At 31.8% G+C, this 26,027-nt stretch overlaps 1 protein-coding gene across 3 annotated transcripts in view; it reads right to left on the bottom strand.

Moving 5' to 3' along the window:
• The window catches only part of LOC114324206 (ankyrin repeat and SAM domain-containing protein 1A-like), a 351,154-nt gene that overhangs the window by 254,603 nt on the left and 70,524 nt on the right, over positions 1–26,027 (bottom strand). For all 3 annotated transcript variants that reach the window (XM_028271967.2, XM_028271968.2, XM_028271969.2), the window contains exon 4: positions 3,510–3,655. In XM_028271967.2, coding sequence (XP_028127768.2) covers positions 3,510–3,655 — 146 coding nt within the window. The remainder of the gene's footprint in view (positions 1–3,509; positions 3,656–26,027) is intronic.

The raw sequence follows: 26,027 nt of genomic DNA, 5'->3' as shown, positions 1-26,027 counted from the left end.
TACTTTCTTAACAATAATTTTAAAAGGGTTTATACGAGTCTTTAATGGGAGTACCTAATGATAAATGGACTGTTCCATTTTTTTTTTGTTTTTTGCCAATTTTGCCAAAATTGGTAAGATTACTAATTATTTAGTAATTATTAACTATTTAGTAATAGTCTAGTAAAATAAAATTACACTACATGTAAATCAAAATGTAAATTCGTACAGGTTGAAACAAATTTTATATCAAAGTTTAGGTGGGTACAACAAAAGATATTTTCAAGAAAGTATCCAAATCATACAAGGGGATCATTGTTTAAATAATTAAAAAGGGGTCATTTTTGTAGAAAAATTACTTTTTTAACTGCTGAGGTCATTCAATTACTAATGAAGGTCTATAGGATTGTGTTCTGCAAAGTTGAGGGGTAAATCTTTCACATAAGACTTACTAAATTAAATTTGACCCCCTATTTATTTAAATAATTATACATAAATCTTTAAAAACAAATTTGCAAAAAAATATTTTTAGCGTTTTAAATAAGAACTATAAAATATCTTATTTTACCGGAGAAGTTGCGCTATATTATCGGTATTAATAAAAAAAATGGTCCAAAAATATTTAATATTTTTTGAGATATTGAATTTGTTTATTAAATGTTACTCTATTTTCAATTGCAAAAACGCGGTTGTTGCCAAAGAAATATTCACCTGTATTAAATCTTATTATTTTTATTTTATGTATATTTTCGATAAATGTATTGATAAATTCAAATTTCAATTAAACTTCCCCCTAAAATGGCATTTGAAAATTATTCAAATTTGTTTATAATTTGTTTTTTTAATAACGTCGCGGGGATTAAATATTTTGAAATGCCGTTTCGATAATTGGGTTCCTGGGAATTTTTCACTAATTTACAAATTTTTTTTTGTCTTTTTTTCCTCTTCTTTTTTTTTTCTTGGAGTTATATTACTACGGGCCCTTTTAGCGTTAAGTTTCATTAAGAATGTCGAATCTCTAAGTTGTAGATTCTAGACCTAAAAATATTAAGATTGGTCTAAAATCACTTAAATAAAACGTGGCTACTTACTGAGTTACAGGGTGTTTTAATTAAAAATTTAAAAATTATTTTTATCAAGTACTTTCAAACTATTTGACGTATCCTTATCATACTTGGCAGAAAGTGTGGGTACTATACAGTCTACTAAATTGTGATAAACAAAAGTTTCTAGCTACTACCAGAGGCGTACGACAGGGGAGAGTTGACCCTTCCCAAATTCTACGCCACTGAGGGAATTACTATTTTAGCGAAATTTTTAGATTCTCCAATACTTTCTATGTAAATAATATACTCTTTACTGGTAACGATTAAGTCATTAGTTTTCGAGATATTGGACGTTAAAAATGAAACGGCATAGTTATTTTGATTCATTCATTCATTCATATTAAATTTCCAATATCTCTCAAACTGATGACTTTATCGATACCAATAAAGTTATTTACATATAAAGTATTGGAGAATCGAAAAATTTCGCTAAAATAGTAATTAACTCAGTGGCGTAGAATTTGGGAAAGGTCAATCATCCACTGTCCCCTGTCGTACGCCTCTGGCACTAGCTAGAAACGTTTATTAATCACAATTTAGTAGGGTGTATAATAGCCACACTTTCTGCCAAGTATGATAAGGATACGTCAAATAGTTTTAAAGTACTTGGTAACAATAATTTTTAAATTTTTAAATAAAACACCCCGTAACTCAGTAAGTAGCCACATTTTATTTAAGAGATTTTAGTTAAATCTTTCTAGTAATCTTACTAGTAAGTAGGTCTAGAATCTACAACTCAGAGATTCAACATTCTTAATAAAATTTAACCCTAAAAGGGCCCGTAGTAATATAACTCCAAGAAAAAAAAAGAAAAAACGACAAAAAAATTTTGTTAATTAGTAAAAAATTCCCAGGAACCCAATTATCGAAACGGCATTTCAAAATACTTAATCCCCGCGACGTTATTAAAAAAAAACAAATTATAAACAAATTTGAATAATTTTCAAATGCCATTTTAGGGGGAAGTTTACCAGAAATTTGAATTTATCAATACATTTATCGAAAATATACATAAAAATAAAAATAACGAGATCTTAAGCAGGTGAATATTTCTTTGGAAACAACCGCGTTTTTGTAATTGAAAATATAGTAACATTTAATAAACAAATTCAATATCTCAAAAAATATTAAATATTTTTCAACGAATTTTTTTTGCTTAATACTGGTAACATAGCGCAACTTGTAGAATAAGATATTTTATAGTGCTTATTTAAAACGCTAAAAATAATTTTTTGCAAATTTGTTTTTAAAGTTTTATATACAATTATTTAAATAAATAGGGGGTCAAATTTAATTTAGTAAGTCTTTGTGAAAGTCTTATGTGAAAGATTTGCCCTTCAACTTTGCAGAAAAAAATCCCATAGACCTTCATTAATAAGTTAATTACCTCAGCAGTTAAAATAGTATTTTTTTTTTTGAAAAAATGACCCCTTTTTAATTATTTAAACAATGATCCCCTTTTATGATTTGGATACTTTCTTCAAAATATCTTTTGTACCCACCTAAACTTTGATATAAAATTTGTTTTAACCTGTACGAATTTACATTTTGACTTTTTTTTTATTTTATTAGGCTATAATTATTTTTTTGCCAAATTGGTAAAATTATTGACTAAAATCACTAGCCAGTTGTGTCTGAGTTTAGCAAACCGACTATATGAAATGTTGTTTGGAATAAAAAATTATGGTCTGATATGTGCAATTACATCCTTCTAATGGAAAAAAATATTTGAAGATTTTTCTCAAATTATGGATACCAACAATATTATTTTTAATTTGACGAAGAAAAGTTATTCTTCATAAAAAGCTCTTCATGGTCTAAGATTTGTGATGCAACCATCATATATCAAATTTTATTAATTTTATACGAGGTATATAAAAAATATGAATTTCGATCAAGAGTAAAGTACCTTTATAGTTCACAACATTTAAATTAGAATGATATAATTGCACATTAAAACATAATTTTTAATTCTACACAACTTTTCATAATAGCAATTTTCCATATTATGAATTAAAATACGTAAATAAACAAAGTTTTCGTTATGATAATGCTCGCATTTTCAGCTTGTTTTAATATGCATGCGTTTATAATTTTGTTGAAAAAATAAAGTTTATTTTGTTTGGTGCAGTATTTTATTCTATATCAGTGTAAAGAATAATTTCTTAGTTGATGTAGAAAACAAATACAGTGGTATTATAATACAGTGGTATGACATACGGCATGTCAAAGTCTACGTCCTGAAACATCCACGTGAGTAGTTAAGAGTTGAGAGTAGTTCAAGTAGTAACTTCTTACGCACTAAAAAAAATAAATCTGAATATTGTTTTTCTGGTTTTCATATTCATAATGAAGAGCTGTTTGACCGTTGGTAATCTGTGAGTTGGTTTCTTAATTTCACTAGTAATCAAAATTTAAACTCACCTTCCATACTGCGCCGCAAGTTCAAGTGCAGTCTCCCCTCGACAGTTCCTGATTCCCGGATCGCAAGCATGTTCAAGCAGAACGCTTACTACTTGAGTATGACCGTATTGGGCAGCGCAATGTAGTGCCGTTTCGTCATCTTTGGTCTGTAAACAAAAAAATTTTGTATTATGATTCTCAACTATTATATTAAAGTAGAACTAAAAAATCAGCAATAAAATATTTAGCAGGTATGTTTTGAATAGTAACGATACATATTGCCAACAAAATACAGTTCGTTTTAACTTTATCAGCCAAACGCGTCTTCTATTGAATAGTCCTCTCTCTTCTAGTGTTCTTTCTCTCTCTCTCCTAGTATTGACTAGGTACACAGCACTGCTTGTAGCCAGTTTCGCTACTCTTTTTACGTCGTTGACTCATCCATCCCAGCTGTCGATCCCAGTTCCACTGTCGATATTTTTTCGATGGCGTCTCGAACTCCTGATATTTGCTAATTTGTTGGTTTGTTGAGTTTTGGAGAAAAATGGCCAATATTTTTAGAGAGACGGCTATTGAAATACTTGAAAAAACGTCAGGAAAGAAGTTTGAGGATAAAGAGACTTGGTGGTGGTCAAATGAAGTACAAGGAAAAATAAAAGAGAAGGAAAAATTATATAAAAAGTAGCAAGAAACCAGATCGGACATAGATCTTCAAGACTATATGGTCGCCAAAAAGGTAGCGAAAGTAGCAGTAGCAAAAGCTAAAGCAGAAGCGTATTCAAACCTATACGATCAACTTGATAGCAGGGAAGGCGAAGCAAAGATATATAAAATAGCCAAACAAAGAGCAAAGAAAGCAAGAGATTTTAATCAGATTAGATGTATCCGAGATGAAAATAATAAAATACTAATTCACGAAAAGGATATCAAAAAGAGATGAGAAAGTATTTTGACAGTTTATTAAATGAAGAATTTGACAGACAGCCTGTGGAGTTAACGGAAACAGAAACAGTAACAGTAGAGGATATCTCAAGGAACAAAGGTGACATGGTGCCAACTTGCGCTTTTACCCTGGGGGTGGATGCCACCCCTTCTCGTGGGTGAAAATTATTTTATTAAAAAAAACCCCATAATTCGATAGAGGGACTAACTCTAAGCAAAATTTGTTATATAAAGTTATTGAAATCAATCATAACTTTTTGAGTTATTAAAGATTAAAGATTTGAATTTTTCCTGAGAAAAATCCATGTTTTTAACCGATTTTTTATAAATAATTCAAAACCTGTAAGTTTTTACAAAAAAGTATTATTACCAAAATTGAAGATAATAAAAAATGAAATATATTCCCTACTAAAAGAACCTTTTAGTGTTAACTAAAAGTGAGTTATAAGTAATTGAATGTATATTTCTTTCGGCGACTACACAAATCTAAGTATTCAAGCTTGAATAACGGGAAAATGATGCATTTTATAACATAAACCTATTAAAATTTGTCAAAGTATTTAAAAATATCTATCAGATGAGCCCACGAACAATTTGATAGCATTAAAATGTATGCGCCAAAAATTTTTCAAAAGTTATCTTTTAAAATCTTTTCCAAAAAATGTTATTGTTTTTTTTTAAATAACTCCGTTAATTTTGAGATATGAGATTCGCCTAAAAACCATTTAAAAGCTAAAACTAAGGGCTTTTAAACCACGTTGAATTTAATCTTTTAAACCCCTTAATTTTTTAAAAATAAAAGGGTAAATTGCCCCGGTTACATGATTCTCGCAGGCAAAATTTAAGTTTAAAACGTTTCTATCTCGGTTATTTTGAACCCTACAGAAATAGTAAAAAAGTTAAAATACACTCGGGTGCAAAATTAACCGGACACCTTAAAAATGGGTAATTTTTGATGTCTCGCAATTCCTAAACCTGTTGAGTGATTTTTTAATATGTTATAGCCTTATTCTTCAACAATATCGTTCCAATAATATGGTTGCTAAACAGGTAAATTTTCATTGTATACCGGGTGTACCAATGAAACTGTGTTTTTTCTCAAACTTCGCATCGCCCTGTGGAGTATTCTAACATTTACAAAATACTTAAATTTAAACCCAAATATAGCCTCATGTTTTCTCAACATTCTGTTTTTTGAGTCATTCGCTTATGTTGGATCGTTAAAAAGCTAGGTACTTTAACAATTAGCCATGTTTTTTATTAAAACAGTATGTTTTTAAATAAGCATGGCAAACTTTATGAAGTTATTCTACATGAAAAAATAATGACAGTTTGCTTTATAAACGTATGTCCGCAAATGCTTAATTTCTAAGATAGAGGGTGTTGAAATTTTTCTTATAAACTGACGATTTATTTATTGCTTTAAAACCGGTTAAGATATGCAAATGAAATTTGGTGGGTTTTAAGACGTAGTTATTATACAACTTTTGACATACAAGTTAGAATTAAATATTCACCATTGGCGCGCATACGGGTAATATGAGCTGTTATATTACCCGTATCAGCGCCAATGGTGAATATTAAATTCTTAGTTGTATGTCAAAAAATGTGCAATAACTAAGTCTTAAAACCCACCAAATTTCATTTGCATATCTCAACCGGTTTTACAGCAATAAATAAATCATCAGTTTGTAAGAAAAATTTCAACACCCCCTATCTCAGAAACGAAGCATTTGCGGACATATCGTTTATAAAGCAAACTGTCATTATTTTTTCATGCAGAATTACCCTTGAAAGGTTGCCATACTTATTTAAAAAGACCCTATATTGATGAAAAACATGGCTAGTTGTTAAATTACCTAACTTTTTTATGGTCCAATGTACGCGAATGAACCAAAAAGCAAAATGTTTAGAAAACATGAGGCTGTAGTTAGATTTCAATTTCAGTATTTTGTAAATGCTAGAATATTCCACAGGGTGATGCGAAGTTTAAGAAAAAACACAGTTTCATTGGTACACCTCGTATACAATGAAAATTTACCCGTTTAGCAACAATATTATTAAAACGGTATTGTTAAAGAATAAGGCTATAACATATTAAAAAATCACTTAAATCGGACAACAGGTTTAGGAATTGCGAGACATCAAAAATTACCCATTTTTAAGGTGTCCCGCTAATTTTGCACCCGAGTGTATTTGACACAGAAAAAACTAAAATTTGGTTATATATAATTTGTTTCGTATATTGAGTATTTTTGAGTTATTATTAAAAGAAAATGAAAATTAAGATAATTTGAAAAATTCGAAAAAATTTGAAAAACATTAGTGTAGTTCTTTAAATGAGAAATGTATTCAATTTTTTATTATCTTTAATTTAGATAATAAAAACTCTTTTATAAAAGCTTATAGTTTTTAAGTTATACGTGGAAAACAGCTAAACATGCATTTTCTTTGCGAAAAAATAAAACTTTTGATCTTCAATAACTCAAAAAGTATTGACTTATGTTAATAACTTTATATAACAAATTTTGCTTAGAATTTGTCCCTCTATCGATTTATATTATTATTTTTAATGCAATAATTTTCACCCCCGAGAAGGGGTGGCATCCACCTCCAGGGTATAAGCGCAAGTTGGCATCATGTCACCTTTGTTCCTTGAGGTGTCCTATAACTACTCACCAATTTTCATAAAAATCGATGGGGGTTCAACGAAATCGGAGGTGAAAACCTTCGAAAGTGCTCCAGATTTTTGAGCGCTTCTTGTTTAAGGTGTTGCTAATTTCAACAGATCTATGATGATAATCTCAGTAGTCTTGCTGAGGATGTTCTAGTATTGTGGAGTTTTGAATCTTCTCCACCCAAAAAACTTTTAAAATTCTTCTATAGCACCACATTTCAAAAGCCTCAAGGCGATTTAGATCGATTCTATTCACAGTCCAAGACTCGACACCATAAAGTAAGACCGAGAACACGTAGTACGTTCTTTAACGGTAAAATATTGCAAAACCTCTAAATTTTAAAGAACCGCTTGGATTGACATGAAATTTGGCATACACATAGCTAACAAGTCAAAGAAAAAAAGATAGACGGTTTTTCGCAAATAACTCAAATAGTAAGTATTTTGTCAAAAAACATTCGTAGCAAAAATATAGCCTGTAAAAAATTTAAAAAAATGGTGTATATATCACGTCTCTATACCTAGTAAAAGCAGAGTTATAGCTAATTAAAAATAGGTCCATATTCGTCAAATTCCAAATGGAATATTTTAACGTGAAATAACCAAAAATGAAGCACATTTCGGGAAAAACTCATTACAACTTATTTAAAGTGTTTAAAAAATGTTCATTTTTGTTTTATAAAAAAAGTTTCTATCATCAAAAGTAAACAAGTTACGCTCAAAATAAAGTTGGTCCCTTTTTCTTTGGTGAAAAAAATCAGGAAAATCACCCCCTAATTAGTATCTCAAATGAACTTAATCGTTACGATTTCACGAGTTTCTTGACTCGTGTATGTATTGTTTATATGATCTGTAAGTTTCATCGGTTCAAAGTCCTTATTTTTGAAAGGGTTGTAGTTAAAAGGGGTTAAATGAGTAACTGATCACGAATATATGCAAATTTTGAAACACCAAATCTTAATCAATTTTTGTCTAACAGAAAAACAAAAAAATACATGACATTCAGAAAAGCAATGCTGACTTTTTTGTTTTTCGACATTTTTCGTATCTCTAACAATTTTTAAGTTATTCTGAAAAAAAGCATATTTTTCAAAATTAAAATTTTTAAAAATTTTACTTTAAAACCAAATTTTTTCAAAAATAAGCTCTTTGAATCGACGAAACTTACAGATCATATAAACACAACATAAGTAAAATAATTTGTGGAGCGGTAACGATTAATTTCATTTAAGTTGCTAATTAGGGGGTGGTCTTCCCGATTTTTTTTGCCAAAACAAAAGGGACCAACTTTATTTTGAGCGTAACTTGCTTAAATTTAACGCTAGAAACTTTTTATAAAACAGAAATAAAGCTTTTTTTAACCACTTTAAAAAAGTTGTAATGGGTTTGCCCCAAAAAGTGCTTAATTTTTTGGATATTTCACTTCGAAATATTATATTTGAAATTTGGTGAATATGAATCTATTTTTCATTGGCTATAAGTCTGGTTCTACGAGACCTAACGCGTACACCAGTTTTTTACTTTTTTACAGGCTATATTTTTGCCAAGAACGGTTTTTTCGACAAAATACTTATTTTTCGAGTTATTTGCGAAAAACCTTCTAAAAATGTAGTTATTTTGTTGAAAAATGAACATATTCACTCGCAAATAACTCGAAAAGTGTTGACTTGGCGAAAAAGCTCCCAAAGCACCCAAAAGGGGGTGAAAGTCACCCCCAGGGCAAAAGCACACATCGGCGCAATATCACTTTTTTTCTTTGACATGTAGGCTATGCGTATGCCAAATTTCATGTCAATCCAAGCGGTTCTTTAAAATTTAAAGCAAAAACCGTGAAAGAATGTACTAACGTAGCAGCGAAGAAGGCGGATCCTCAATGCCAATTTTAGGTCTCTGTTTTTGATCAATTTCGTCAATAACTTGAACGTTTTCACTAACGTTTTTAATCCTGCCACCATAATAACGCGATAAACAAATAATTTCACTTTTACATCTCAATTAACAGTGGCATTGTGGCATTATCAACGCCTTTTTAACTTTCCCGCTATGCTCCGTAAAATTCCTCCGAAAAAAATAAAAATCCCACCTAGAAATAAAAAAAGCTCCATTCTCTAAAGCACGTCAGCTTTCCGTAGCTGGGCATTTTACAAAACTTTTAGATGCAAAACGAAAACTTGATGGGATCTTTCCAATTTCACGTCCGCATCCGCTGGTGTGCGAATAATACGAAAACTGTGCAACGTGCCACATCCACTGCGAAAGCAGATTTCCAAAGACAGAAAAGAGAAGAAACCCTGTCGCCGACAGACAACTTGTCCATTTAAATTTCCAAACTGAAACGTAAAATCCTGTTCTTTTAGCGACTTAAAACTTCCCCGGAGAAAACTTATTGAAGTTAATCTTTATATTTTTCAAACGGTTTTATTGTTTGGAGGCCTAGTTGATCCCATAAAATGCTTTCCATGCTTTCGAATGAAAAATTTATATTATTAAAAATTTCACATATAGCATTGTATTAGCGGAGCAAATATTAATGATAATAGAATAAACAACCCTTTCTTAAGGGGGCAGGCGCAAAAGGTCCGATGCTATTTAAATGCATTCCTTTTTTTCGAATCATGAGAAAACTAATAAGTATTTACGCAGAATTTAAGAAAAATTTAAACGCAGAATGAAATATTACAGTATTCTCGAGGGTCGAAAGTCCCTGAAAACTTCTATTATATTTATTTTAATAAGTCACAGGGGTGAAAAAAAGAGAAAATTTAGTCTGATTTTTAATTTCCAATAAATCATTCAAAAGAAACTTTTTGTTTATTCTTAGGGACTTTCAGCCCTCGGTAATAATGTAATCTTTCATTCTGCATTTAAAAATAATTCGACCGAAATTTTGCGCCTACGCTGCCAAAAAGGATTAAAGTATTATACATTTTTGTAATCAGTATTTTAAAAGCTTTTAAATGAGGTGTCACATGATGGACTTTCCCATTTAAAAAATCAAAGTTATGGCTGTCACCTGAAGAGGAAACGCGTAAAGTTCGAAACATTGATGCTATAATATACATACTATGATTATTTTAAAAATCGACCTGTCCGAGCGTTTTGCTTATGTACTAAAAATAAATAAGTTAATAAGGGGGGTAACACTTATTCCAGCGCACTGTATGATCTATAAGTTTCATTGGTTCAAAGTGCACATTTTTGGAAAAATTTGGTTTTAAAATAATTTTTTCTACAACCGTGTTAAAAATGCAATTTTTAGCACTCCATACGAGCGTTAAAAATGCTACTTTAAGGCACTAGTGCTTTAAAATTTTTAAGACACTGCAGTTCGTATTGACCGTATAGGCAATTTTGATGTAATGTGAAAAAAATGTAAAAATGGAATGTCAGTCAAGTTCAAGTAAAAGTTTTTGTAGATATTGTCCTGTAATTACGTTTGTAGAAAAAATATTGTATGATATGCGTGTTAAAAAGTACATTTTTAAGGCACTCATGTGAATTGCAGAACTCGCTTCGCTCATTCTGCAAACTTTCACATGCGTGCCTTAAACGTGTACTTTTAACACATATCATAAATAACTATTTTTTAAATTTTTAAAAAAATTCCAATTTTTTTCCAAATAACTTAAAAATTACTAGTAATACCAAAAATCTCAATGAGTAATAAAACGTACGTTTTGTTTTTCTGAATATTTTGGATTTCTTGTTTTCCTGTTAAAAAAAATTTAATATGCTATGGCTGTTCAAAATTTGCATACACTCGTGATTAGTGACTCTTTCAAGTCATGTTAACTACAGCCTTTTCAAAAATAAACAGTTATAAGCAAAGTAACTTGTGAAGCGGTAACGATTAATTTTATTTGGGATGCTAATTAGGGGGTGATTTTCGCGATTATTTTTACCAAAAAATAAGAAGGACCAACAATAGGTTTGTTCTGGCATCAGTTTCAAACGGTTTGAAACCATCAGCGAATAGTCGACCAGCACGAGTAGAGGGGATAGCACTGCGGTGACTGTATTACGTTCTCTCACTGACCAACTGTTTGCTGACGGTTTCTGACTAGTTTGACTGTTTGCTAGAACAAACCTAATATTTTGAGCGTAACTCACTTAGTTTTAATGTTAGAAGTTTTTTTTTTAACAAAACTAAACCTTTTTTTTTAACAGTTTAATGAGTTTTTCCCGAAAAGTGCTCCGTTTTTTTGGTTATTTCGAGTTGAAATGCTCGATTTGGAATTTGACGAAAAATAATCAACTTTTCATTAGCTACAACTCTACTTCTACTGGGTATACAGACTTCATGCATATACCATTTTTTTCACTTTTTTATCAGCTTTATTTTTGTTAAGAACATTTTTGCTCGAGAAATTACTTACTTTTTGAGTTATTTGCGAAAAACCGTCCAAAACCTGTTTTTCTTTGTTAAAAATGAACATATTCACTCGCAAATAACTTAAAAAGTATTGACTTGGTGAAAAAACTCTATAGAACAAAAGTTGGCTTAGAATTCCGGGTTTATTTTGCATGTATATTTTTCAACCCCGAGAAGGGGGTATTTTACAAAAATGGAGGGGATGAAGAATTGTAAACATTTTCTTATATAATAATAGACAATTTCAACTACCTATTCCCAAATTTTCATCCTTTCTTTTTTTTGAGGTTTTCGTAAAGTTATGTGTTCTTTGATAGGGCTATAAGTTACATAGGCGAAAAAAAAGAGAAAATTTAGTGTGATATTTAATTTTAAATATTTCATTCAAAGGAAACTTTTTGCTTATTCTAAGGGACTTTCGGCCCTCGGTAATAATGTAATCTTTCATTCTGCGTTTAAATTTTTCAAAAATATGTATTAGTTTTCTCAGGATTCGAAAAAATTAATGCATTTATACAGCATTGGATCAAGATTTTGCGCCTACCAGCTTAATTTAATTTATTCTAATGGTTACCGAGATATTCTATTTGTTTATAAGCCAAAAAATTGTTTATAACTTTAAAACATTCCTGAAGCCGGTCAAATAGTCCCATTTCAATTGTAGGGGAGCAAAGTATGCTAAATGTGCAGTCACTCGAGTGCTGTGGGCACTATTGGGTTGTGATTATTAGGTCCTAAAACCAAAAAAAAAAGTTAAGTAAAATTTTCCACTTTAGTGGGGACTTGCCATATTTTAATTTAATTTTCCATTTCCAACAATCGTTTTTTCCGATTATAGAAATCCGATTTCGAATAAAAGTTGCTTATTTTTACATAAACAATCTAAATCTGCAATAAAAATTTGGGGCTCCTATTTAAGATTTTAAAGTACCCCCCACCCCAGCTCCTTGGGGGGTCGTGTTTGGTACCATTAGATAGATTTTTCAAAAATATTAAACAAGTGTATTTTGCAGTTTTTCGATCTGATGTTTATTTTGCGAAATATCGCGGGATTTGTATTTAAAATTTTACATTTACCCCCCATCCCTCTCCGTGGGGGGTCATGTTTGGTATCATTCGATAGATTTTTGAAAAATATTGAAAACGTAGTTTTTGGTTTTTCGATCTGACGTTCAATTCGCGAAATATTCGCTTTTTTGTGAAACTTTTTGACTCGCCCATTTCCTTACGCCCCACTCAAATCGTCAGATTTTTGAAATATACACTCTTTTGCATGTACTTAACTTACCTTATCTTAATCTGACAATTTCGAGTAATTTTAAGAATAGATTTTTTTTTCGGGCCCCCATAACGAGGTCTCCTGTGTTAAGAGCCAATATATGGTAGAGGTACATCAGCAGGGTACCAGGTTTCTCCCCATATGATAATCTGACGCGCTCGAGTAACTGCAAAAATCCCCGCTTGGGCTCCCCTGCCATAAAGTACGTTAGAAATATAGTGCCTTTTTATACGAAAATCATAGTGATTCTGGTGTATCATAATTATTCTGGTTATTACTGCAACAGTAATTTTTTAATTAACAATTTAATTGTTTCTAAACTATTTGATCGATAGTCGCCGCAACAACGGCTTGTGTGAAATGGGAGAAGTCATTTTAATCTGATGTTGACCAATGTTTCTGTTCACTGGGCATCTTTTTAACTTTAACGATATAGCTGTTTGTATTATACTTTATTACTGTCCATAGATTACTGTTCAAATTACTAATCTTCTCAAATATCATTCATGTTTATTAGATCAAAACTAAATGCAATTGTAAACCGTGTAAAATCACTCATTTTACAATCATTACACTAATGTCACTAAACCACTCATCAGAAAATACAGTGTGTAGCCTAATAAAATAAAAAAAAGTCAATATGTAAATTCGTACAGGTTAAAACAAATTTTATATCAAAGGTTAGGTGGGTACAAAAGATATTTTCAAGAAAGTATCCAAATCATACAAGGGGATCATTGTTTAAATAATTAAAAAGATAAATGTTATGTGTTAATAAATAAATTGCAAAAACGCGGTTGTTGCCAAAGAAATATTCACCTGCTTAAGATCTCATTATTTTTATTTTTATGTATATTTTCGATAAATGTATTGATAAATTCAAATTTCAGTTAAACTCCCCACTAAAATGGCATTTGAAAATTATTCAAATTTGTTTATAATTTGTTTTTTTAATAACGTCGCGGGGATTAAGTATTTTGAAATGCCGTTTCCATAATTGGGTTCCTGGGAATTTTTTACTAATTAACAACATTTTTTTGTCATTTTTCTTCTTCTTTTTTTTTCTTTGAGTTATATTACTACGGGCCCTTTTAGGGTTAAATTTTATTAAGAATGTCGAATCTCTGAGTTGTAGATTCTAGACCTAAAAATATTAAGATTTAACTAAAATCTCTTAAATAAAATGTGGCTACTTACTGAGTTACAGGGTGTTTTATTTAAAAATTTAAAAATTATTGTTACCAAATACTTTAAAACTATTTGACGTATCCTTATCATACTTGGCAGAAAGTGTGGCTATTATACACCCTATTAAATTGTGATTAATAAACGTTTCTAGCTAGTGCCAGAGGCGTACGACAGGGGATAGAGAGAATGATTGACCCTTCCCAAATTCTACGCCACTGAGTGAATTACTATTGTAGCGAAATTTTTCGATTCTCCAATACTTTGTATGTAAATAACTTTATTGGTATCGATAAAGTCATCAGTTTGAGAGATATTGGAAATTTAAAATGAATGAATTAATGAATCAAAATAACTATGCCGTTTTATTTTTAACGACGAATATCTCGAAAACTAATGACTTAATCGTTACCAGTAAAGAGTATATTATTTAACAATTTCGCTAAAATAGTAATTCCCTCAGTGGCGTAGAATTTGGGAAGGGTCAACCATTAACTGGCCCCTGTCGTACGCCTCTGGTGGTAGCTAGAAACTTTTATTTATCACAATTTAGTAGACTGTATAGTACCCACACTTTCTGCCAAGTATGATAAGGATATGTCAAATAGTTTGAAAGTACTTGGTAAAAATAATTTTTAAATTTGTAAATAAAACACACTGTAACTCAGTAAGTAGCCACATTTTATTTAAGTGATTTTAGACCAATCTTAATATTTTTAGGTCTAGAATCTACAACTTAGAGATTCGACATTCTTAATGAAACTTAACCCAAAAAGGGCCCGTAGTAATATAATGCCAAGAAAAAAAAGAAGAGGAAAAAAAGACAAAAAAAATTGTTAATTAGTGAAAAATTCCCAGGAACCCAATTATCGAAACGGCATTTCAAAATATTTAATCCCCGCGACGTTATTAAAAAAATAAATTATAAACAAATTTGAATTATTTTCAAATGCCATTTTAGGGGGAAGTTTAATTGAAATTTGAATTTATCAATACATTTGTCGAAAATATACATAAAAATAAAAATAATAAGATTTAAGACAGGTAATTATTTCTTTGGTAACAACCGCGTATTTTCAATTGAAAATAGAGTAACATTTAATAAACAAATTCAATATCTCCAAAAATATTAAATATTTTTGGACCAATTTTTTTTAATAATACTGATAACATAGCGCAACTTATCCTGTAAAATAAGATATTTTATAGTGCTTATTTAAAAAGCTAAAAATAATTTTTTGCTAATTTCTTTTTAAAGTTTTATGTATAATTATTTAAATAAATAGGGGGTCAAATTTAATTTAGTAAGTTTTATGTGAAAGATTTACCCTTCAACTTTACAGAAAACAATCCTATAGACCTTCATTAATAATTGAATGACCTCAGCAGTTAAAAAAGTAATTTTTTTGCAAAAATGACCCATTTTTAATTATTTAAACAATGATCCCCTTGTATGATTTGGATACTTTTTTGAAAATATCTTTTGTACCCACCTAAACTTTGATATAACATTTGTTTCAACCTGTACGAATTTACATTTTGATTTATATGTAGTGTAATTTTATTTAACTAGACTAGTGGTCATGTGCATTCAACCTAATCAAGTTTTCTACGTTGAACAGTAATTTGGCGTAATCTTCATTCATTTTAAATGTAATTGAAATAACGACAAAAATTATTCATACAGAAAGAAACTTGCTCAAAGGCTGATTAATTGCATAAGATACCTTATAACAATGTAGACTGTCGCCTTTGGATGTGTAATTTGTTGTGATTCCAATAAAAATTAAAAAATCGATGGCAATCTTGTTTGTTAATTGTTTGTTTTTCTACTTTTTTTCTGATTAAAAAGTATGTTTACATGGGATTTGCCTCACTTAGGTTGTAATGGCAATTACATGTTTTTACCTAAAATACTTAACGTTTCGATTTCCACTACGGAAATCGTTGTCAAAAGTTATTAAAAACAAAATTTCGTTAAGAAGATGTTTACAACCACAACCGTCAAACTGTTGTTATGTTGAGACGGATGCTGAAGGGGCCCAGACAAACAATCCCCGTACAAAAATAATCCCGGACAAAAAATCCCCACAAATTATCCCTGGACAAAAAATCCCCGGACAAATAATCTCCGGACAAAAAATCCTCACAAAAAATCCCGGACAAATAATCCCCACAAATTTTTTTGGACAAAATATCCCCACAAAAAATCCCGGACAAAAAATCCCCAAGAAATATTTGCTGCCGAAAATTTAACCAAATTTTGAATTCCAATTCCATGCTGAAAACTTCAAATTTTACGTGACAAAAGAGTGTGAATTTTTTCAAAAATCGTGGAAGATATGGGGAATGAGCTAAGGCTAATTACAACTACATACATGTTAGTGAAGACCCGTTCTATGTAATTAAAACGTGCGTTGGCATGAGAACGGTATCAAGTAAAATGTATGTACATTGTACATAGTTGTAATCGCGCGTTATCAAAACGTGCGATAAGCGACTGTGATTAGAACGTGGCCTTAGCTCATTCCCCATATTTTCCACGATTTTTGAAAAAACTCACACTCTTCTGCCATGTAAAATATGAAGTTCAGCATGGAATTTGAATTCGAAATTTAGTAAAATTTCGGGAAAACTTTTAGAGAACTATTCGGCAGCAAATATTTCTTGGGGATTTTTTGTGGGGACTTTTTGTCCAAACAAATTTGTGGGGATTATTGGTCCGGGATTTTTGTGGGGATTTTTTGTCCGGGGATTATTTGTCCGGGGATTATTTGTCCGGGGATTTTTTGTCCAGGGATAATTTGTGGAGATTTCTTGTCCGGGATTATTTGTCCTAGCTTCATGCTGAAAATACGTTGGACAGCAAGAAAAACTAATAACGAAGTACTATGGAGTGTCAACAAAGATAGAGAACTGCTAAAGACTGTTAAACACCGGAAAACGTATTATCTAGAATCTAGGATATATTATAGTGAGGGGAAATCGATATAAAATATTACGACTGATCCTTAAAGGCAAAATAGAGGGCCGTGGAGGTGTAGGAAGAAAACAAGTTTCTTGGTTAAAAAATATTCGTGAATGGACTCAGATATCAAATGCAGGACAATTATTCCATAATGCAGAAGATCGAGAAACCTTCGCAATGGTGATCGCTAACACGTAATTCTGATATGGCACGCGAAGAAGAAGAATCCTTGATTGTCAACATTACTCTTCTCATCAACAACTTGCCCAATATTTGCCAATTAGCGCAGTAAAGCCGATGGCCACTAGGTTCCAGCTAACCATAACGGAGCCACATGTATGATTCCACATACATTTAAGAATATTCGTGGTATCGGTATCATTTAATTCTGCATTACCGGAGACCTAAGAATGCATAGTAAATTATAGTATGCGAAACCGGTCGTCCGTGGCAGAATAAACTGATTGTACCGAAGTCTTTTTATTTATTTCTCTTTACCTAAACTAAAAATATAACAATTACGATATAATATATCACTAAGGACGTCAAGTTTTCCTCCTTTCGAGAGTTAACTAAGGCTATACTCTCTTTTAATCCAGCGTCTACGTTAGAACAGACGATAATTATGAGGATCATTGAACCATTTCTATAATACCCATTTACCCGCTTATTAAATTGTCTCCGACTCTCTTCATTACCCATAACGACAAAGGGACCAACGTCAAGGGTAGCAAATATGGAAATAGACAGGAGCGTACTTGATTACACTAATTGGCAAGCTACCAATTGAATTTACCTTTTAACATAAGTATTATACTAAAATCACAATAAAGATGCCCTAGAAATAAACAAACGAAGACACATTGAATGATACGAGGAGCACTCCCGAATCATAATTTACAATGTGTAAACTTTGTAAATCATGATTTGGAGTGCTCCTCGTAACATTCAAGTGTCTTGGTTTGTTTATTTCTAGTGCATCTTCATTGTGATTTTAGTATAGATACAATAGTTGCGTTCGCGGATATCCTGGACAACTTGTCGCCGACAATTCCTAACCTCCCCTAATATAAATAATACCGTTAATTGATAAATATACAAGGTATATTTACTTTTAATTAATATTAATAACTAATTATTAAATTATACTAGTTAAATATATCTTGTATATTTATCTACTAACAATATTATTTATATTATTTTAAAGTGCGCATGAGATTTGCTGACAATTTGTCACTGACTAGTCGCCGACAGGTATCTGCGAACCCACCAAATATAAAATAAACAAAACACATTTATTAAAGTTTAATTAATTAAAGACTGAAATATTTGACAAGGATCCAATCCAACCAATATCATGGATCAAAGCAAATTTTTTCTCCTCAACGCGTTAAAAAATTGTTGATTAAGATTTTACCTCCATCTTCGAGCAATGTAGTAGCAGCATTTAATTTTAATCTGTTTGTCCTCTCTCCAGTGTGTGTTATATGTTAGTTTTTACCACTAATTTCAAACAAACGTCTACGACATTCCTGGATTGTCTTCATATACAATAAAAAAATGAAATTTTCCATTTAAGATTTCAAAGTTGCCACTCGCCTCATCCCCAGGGGATAACGGTGAAGGGTCGTGCTGGGTGTCATTTCATATATTTTTGAAAAATAGTAGGTAGGTTCGTGTTATTTGGTTATTCGCTTAAAAGTGTATTTCTCGAGATATTAGACAGTTTCCATAATTTTCCTAGGCCTAGGGTATCTAGATAATCATAAAAGTCATAAAACAGATTCATTTGCCGAAATAATGAAACAACGATGGCAGCAACAACAGCCAAGTAAAAAAAAGCGGGAATATATAATTGGATACCGCAAGGAAATTGAAAAAATGATAGGAACAGAGAAATGGGAGAGTCAGAAAATTAGAATACCATACAATTCGACTCAATAAAAATAACTCCTTCTCCTCCATCTTTTCTCCTTCGTAAGGATTAGTACTACATGAAGGCCAGCAAATTGACAGGCCAAAGAAACCTACAGAATCTGACAATAGGAGACTATAACATCGAAAGCGTAAAAATTTTTACATATCTAGGTTCACTAGTTACCGCAGATAACAATGTCAGCGAAGAAGTTAAGAGAAGAATACATATTGCTAATAAAACATATAAAACATATAATGGACTCATTAAACATCTATGTAAGATCTAACAACATCACGAGAAAAACCAAATGCAAAATATACAAAACCCTGATAAAACCGGTCCTTATATATGGATCAAAGACATGGACACTGACGAAAAGCGATGAGAACTTATTAGGTACGTTTGAACGAAAAATCCTTAGACACATATATAAGGGGGTGAAAGAAAATGACGTATGGCGCAGAAGATATAATTTTGAACTATACGCAGAATACAACGAACCCGACGTCATAACATCCATAAAGATCGGACGTCTGCGCTGGATGGGCCATGTTGAACGAATGTTGGAGACCGAAACACCAAAACACATAATGAAGCAAACACCAGTAGGGAGAAGGTCAAAGGGAAGACCCAAACTTAGATACATGGAACAAGTGGAACAAGATCTGAAAACACTTGAGATTACCCACTGGAAGAACAAAGCAAGGAACAGAACAGAATGGCGGAAAATCCTAGAACAAGCCAGGACCCAAAAAGGGTTGTCGAGCTACTGATGATGATGAAGGATGAAGTCATCATCATCATCATCAATGGCGCTATAACTCTTCGTGAGTCTTTGACGCGTTTACTATTCCCTTCCATGTTTGTCGGTCTGCATCTTTGCTTTGACTGCATCTTTCCACCTTTTTCTAGGCCGCCCTACAGACCTTCTTCCATCTGGCGTTCCCAGAACACATTGTTTATAACGATTGTCGTTACTGCGTATCACATGCCCTGCCCATCTGGGTCTATTAGCCTTTATATATCTGACTAGATTTTCTTTTCCGAATAGAGACTCTAGCTCGTTATTGTATCTGCGCCTCCATTCGTTTGTCACGCTGTCTCTGCAAGGGCCATATATCATTCGAAGGATTTTACGTTCCCACACCAGCAATTTATTTACTTCTCTTTTTGTTAGCGTCCATGTTTCGCTTCCATACGCGACTGCTGGTCGTATTATGGTCTTATATATCTGGATTTTTGCACCTCGTGAAAGAAGTTTTGACTTCATTAGATGTTTCATTGCCAAGAAAGATCTGTTTGCTGCCATTATTCGAGTTTCAACTTCTCGCTCTAATTTGTTGTCATTTGTGATTGTTGCTCCTAGATATTTAAATTCTTTAACCACTTCGAAGTTATGATCGTTTGTAGTAATATTTTGCCTTATTCGCCGTCGTTCTTGTTTTGAAACGACCATGTATTTTGTTTTGTCTTCATTTATTTTTAGAACCGATGTTTAATGCAGATTCTTCAAAGCTCGAGAAAATATCCTTAATTTCTAATGTTGATTGTGCTACTGCGTCTACGTCATCGGCAAAGGCGAGTATGATTTTTGCTCCCCGAGCAGTTATGTCTGGTTTGAGTTTTGGATACATTTTTCGCATGACATATTCTAAGGCCAGGTTAAACAACAATGGGGACAACGGATCTCCCTGTATTAGTCCAGAATTTACGCAGAAAGCATTTGATATTTTTCCCCCTATTCTAACTTGTGCAAAGGAGTTACTTATACACATTTGTGTTACCGCAGCTAGTTTCTTTGGTACGCCAAGCTCGATCATTGCCTTCCATAATGTTGCACGATTAATTGAATCATAAGCTTGTTTGAAGTCTGATGAACGTCCTGATTATATTCCCAATACTTTTCAAGCATTTGTCTTATTGTAAATATTTGATCAACAGTCGATCTGCCCGGCCTGAACCACACTGGTAGTCACCAACTATTTCTTCGGCGTATGGTACTAATCTTTTTAATAATATCGAAGCCAATATTTTATACGTAGTGTTGATTAGTGAGATTCCTCGGTAATTCATGCATAATTCCTTTTTTCCTTTCTTGTGTATTGGTAGAATAATACTACCACACCATTCTTTCGGCATAATTTCTTGTTGCCAGGCCTTTTATATTAATTGATGGATTTTACTTATGAGTTCATAACCGCCTGTTTTAATTAGCTCGGCATCAATATTGTCCAGACCAGAGGATTTATCGTTTTTATGCGTTTTTATGGCATGCGTAATTTCTTCCATGCTTGGTGGGGGTATTTCTAATTCGGCCGTTTGATACTCATGTTCTCCGTTGTTTCCACCATTTTCATTGTTTTCATCAGTGAAATTTTGGATATTCAGGAGCTCTTCAAAATATTCAGCCCATCTTTCTATTATTTTGTTTTCGGCAGCCAGCATTTCTCCATTTTTATCTCTCACGAAGTTGGTTGTCCTTATATACAAGCCTCTCTTATGTTGTCTTACCTCTCTGTAGAAATTTTTACTTTGGTTGCGTCTGTGTTCTCCTTCTACTTTTTCAATTTGTTGTTGTAGATATTGTCTCTTTTTTTGATTAAGTGTTCTTCTAGCTACGGCTCTCTCTCTCTCTCTGTGGAATCGTGTACGTTTTGCTTCTGATGGGTTCGACAGATAATCAATTCTTCTTTTGTTTGTTTCTTTTAGTGTTCTTTCACATTCCTCGTCGAACCATTTTTTCTTTTTTGTTTTTTCCGTGTTTCCGATAGATTTCTCTGCTGCTTCTGTAATAGTTGTTTTTCGCTGTAATAGTTCCATCGCTGATCTACATATTCCGTTTCATTTTCACTTATTTCCAAAACCTGAGACATATTTCTTAATTCTACTTGGTACTGTCTTTGGTTATTTTCTTCTTTCAACTTCGCCACATTCCATCTTTCGATCTTTGTGTGTTTATCTATTGTTAGTGTTGAAATTCTTGTTCTGAGCTTGGCCTTTACGAGAAAATGGTCTGTGTCGCTATCTGGCCCTCTCATAGTTCTTACGCTTATTATGCTGCTAGAATGTCTCCCATCAATCAATACGTGATCTATTTGATTATTTGTTCTTCCATCGTTTGATCTCCATGTTGCCTTGTGAATCTTTTTTCTAGCGAACTGGGTGCTTTTGATGGCTAAGTTGCAGCCTGTCGCAAAATCGACCAAACGTGATCCATTATCGTTTGTAACTTCATGTAGACTATATCTTCCTGCCACCGGTATTACGTAATCTTCTGTGCCTACCTTTGCGTTTAGATGTAAGGATGTAGTGGTGTCATGTAATTTGTTTTACTATTTCTGTCAAATTATCTCTCTCCTATGCGTGTTGTTTTGCTTCGAATAATGAGTAACCACTGTAACCAGCCATGTCCTTTATTTGGTCCTACCATCGAACTGGAGATCTTCCTGTGGATCTTTTACCCTCTACGTTGTCTTCAACTATCATTCGTTCCATGCCTTCTCTTCTTCTAGTTATATGTCCAAAATATCTCAGTATATTTTGGCTTGATAGTTGTAGTGAGTCTAGTTTTTATGTTAAGTTCTAGTATTGAATTATACTATGGCGGTCCGATAAAAGTACTTAGACATCAAAAGAGGAACTAACATTTGAGAAAAGTGGTGATTTATTTCTGAAAGTAGTCTCCTTTTAGCTTCATACACTTGATTGTAAATTCATTGTTCATTTTTGATTCATTGCTCTTTTGCATTTTTCTAAAATCCTCAAACATGTCCGCTTATACGCTCGGTCAAAACAAAACTACGAGTCCGATTCGGTTGAGATTTTGACGTAGGTCTACAAGAATGTATTATACGAATATGATAGTAGACTTCTCTTGCGATAGTGGCGCCATCGGGCGGAGAGGCTAACTACTTATCGGACTACCCACATACGTGCCATGTGCGGTCCATGGTATACGCAACCTAAGTACGCAACATTCTACGCTAGACCCACGTTTCAAATACAGTGGAACCCCGATAAGTCGGCCCCCGACAACCCGGAAGTCCGGCTAACCCGGACCGATTTTCATCAGATAAACATTTTGATTTTCAGTACATATTTTGTATTTTGACAATGACACCCGTTCTGGGCGTCGAAATGTTAATAAAATTATTTTCTCAATTTAATAGGGAACTTGCATAAATTTTTAAATTCGAAAAAAATGTTATAAATCACAACAGAACATAATTTAAAACATGTATCAAAGATAAAAAAAAGTTTTGTTTGTCTTTCGTTTGGCCCCTTAAGACGATTAAAAATTCAAATTAAAACAGGTGGTCCAAAATGCGTCGTGACGTCACTTGGTTTTACATGTACATTTTTCCAATAAAGTAAACAGAATTTTAAATTAGACGTTATAAACGTCAGTAGAAAATACATTTATGTGACGTTACAAGTGTTTTTGATCGTTAGACCTATTCATAGAAAATTTGTACTTTTACAAAATGGTTTTATTTTCAATAGTAAACCTTCGTTCCTTTCCATCAAAAACAGTATAAAACTACAATTTTAACAAACTGGTATATATTATTACAATGATATACGATAAATGTCATTAGAATATAAATATTTTTGACTTATAAATACCCAAGTAGGTGGAGGCCAATAAACTAAAGAAGGAGAAGAAGAATATACCTAAATATAAGGTTGTGTCTAGGTATACGCTAACGTGTACGCAAATAAAAAAGTGTCAGTGATTTCTTATTTTTTATTTGTTTAGTGTTTGTTTTTAAATTAACTACGGAGTGTGGACAATTATTTAGTTCTTTTAATGAGTTTAAGAACATTTTAAAACAGTACGAAAAAGATAAGAGACTATAAATTGATATATATTTTTTTTAGTTATAAATGAAATAGTATTACCGTAAAAGATTAAAATATAAGGAAGACCTAAAGATTTCACAATAATAATTAACTTGTTCTGAAGCTATTATCCTTGTGGAATTTTTGTAATCAACTATTCTAAATGAGAACTAAGCCACAATTTAACTAAAAAATTGATTTTATTAACGTTTCGACTTCTAAACCGAAAGTCGTTGTCAAAATACAAAATATTATTAAATTAAACAAAAATGTTGTTGCTTAGTAAAAAATTTTTTCTAATAATTTATTTAATCTGACTAATTTTTGTATTTTGACAATGACATCCGATTTGGACGTCTAAACGTTAATAAAATATTTTTTTTAGTTAAATTGTGGCTTATTTTGCATTTAGAATAGTTGATTATAATAATTCACTTACGTATAAAAATTATTTTAACAATATTTTGTACCTACATGTCATGTAAACTAAATACATATAATTATTTTGCTAAGCTAAATATATACTTTTATATTATACATTGATTTATTACAATTAAGTTTGAAACATCTGAATAGTTCTGCTTCCCTTCCCTTAACAAATATGTTTCTATCAAACAAACACTAAACATATCAAAATAGCATGTACCAAAATATATAGTCACTGCGCAAGCTAAATAATGACGTCACTGGCTTGATGAAGTTTAATTCGCGTCTACCTAACTTTTTTATTTGCGTACACGTTATCGTGTACCTAGACACAGCGAAATATAACCATAATAAAAACTAATGCAAAACTATGTGACGTCACGGGCCGTTTGAACTACTTTATACCGCAGAAGACTTTAAATATGTATTTCTAAGTTATTACGAGTTTTTGAAGCGTGAAATTTTGGAAATCTCATTTTTAAACAAAACTGAACATTATTATCTAATAAAAAAATGTGCAAGTTCCCTATTGTGGCTTATTTCCCATCAAAATAGTTAATTATCAGATAAACATTTCAACAATAAAAATGTATGTATGTAATATAATATTTGAGAGATAATGTGTATTTGTGTAATTTGAACTATACGATAGTAAAAATGACTCATGGCACAAGCCGGCAGAAACAACAGGCACCTGTCTGTAGTATTCCTTTATTTTTTATTTCAAACTGTGTCAGCATTGTTTAAGAAAGACTATTTAAAAAATTCTTTTTTAATCAATGGCCTTAGTTTTCACTGTTCTTAATGCATAATAACAAAACATCGTTCCGATTGTGACTGTATGAATACAGTATTGTATTGTTCGCTTCCGTTTGCTTAGGTTTGTGTTTGCGTGTTTTTAGTAATTTAGATGTGTAGGTACTGTGCATATTTATATATATTTCATGTTATTTCAATTCTAACGGAGTTTATCTGTAAGTATACCGTATTTTATTAATTTTTACCATATTCTCCTGCTAACCCGGATTTTCGATAACCCGGATCGGCCGGGGTCCCGATTAATCCGAGTTATCGAGGTTCCACTGTACCAGTTTATAACGATCAGATGGACAAGAGGTCATGAAGGCTGAACCAGAAGGATCAGGACGATATTATCCTTAGATGGAATAAAGGAATGACTGAAGATAGAAAGGTCCAATCGCCTACATTGACGAAACAATAGCCACGTTGCTCAGTCGGAAGAGATGTGGGCATGGTTCTTTGGGTTGGGCTTCTGTTACAATGAAAGGTGTTAAATAAATAAACAATGGTATGCGAATAGAGCTAATGAAACGACGATAAACAAAAGATAAATAGATAATATTAACTGATGATTTGACTCATGGACTCTAAGAAAACGTAAATACTGAATACACAAACGAAAATATTGGGCGCCTGGTATTTTGACCAACAAATACTCAAAGGAACAATAATTAACAAAACATAACACAACATTGAAATTAGTAACTCTAATACGACAAAACAACATTGTTCTTAATCTTGAGCTGTAAATAATAAATAAAAAAGCGACATCGTACACTTTAATAAAACATTTATTAAAATACTTCTCAATTCGTAATACTCTCAATAACGTAATACTCAATATTCACATAATATACATAAAAGAAAAGTAAAAACGTTAGCCACAAAAATAAAAATTAAAAAATAATCATTTAAACATGGTTAACAAATTGCATTTACACACACGTAAAAAAATTGATAAATGGACGATTGTGACTCTCACTATTTGAAAATGGAATTAACTGAAGTTAATAAACATTATCTATAAAGTTTAAAAATATAGAAAAGTAAAATAGTTTCTTAAAAAAGCTTATCTATAAAAAAATCATAATTAGTCATATTTCGTCCATTTCTAAATATAGTAAAAAAA

Source organism: Diabrotica virgifera, chromosome 5, assembly GCF_917563875.1.
Source record: "Diabrotica virgifera virgifera chromosome 5, PGI_DIABVI_V3a".
Taxonomy (NCBI): Eukaryota; Metazoa; Arthropoda; class Insecta; order Coleoptera; family Chrysomelidae; genus Diabrotica; species Diabrotica virgifera.
Note: the sequence above shows the minus strand (reverse complement) of the source record. Positions and strands in the feature narration are given on the sequence as shown.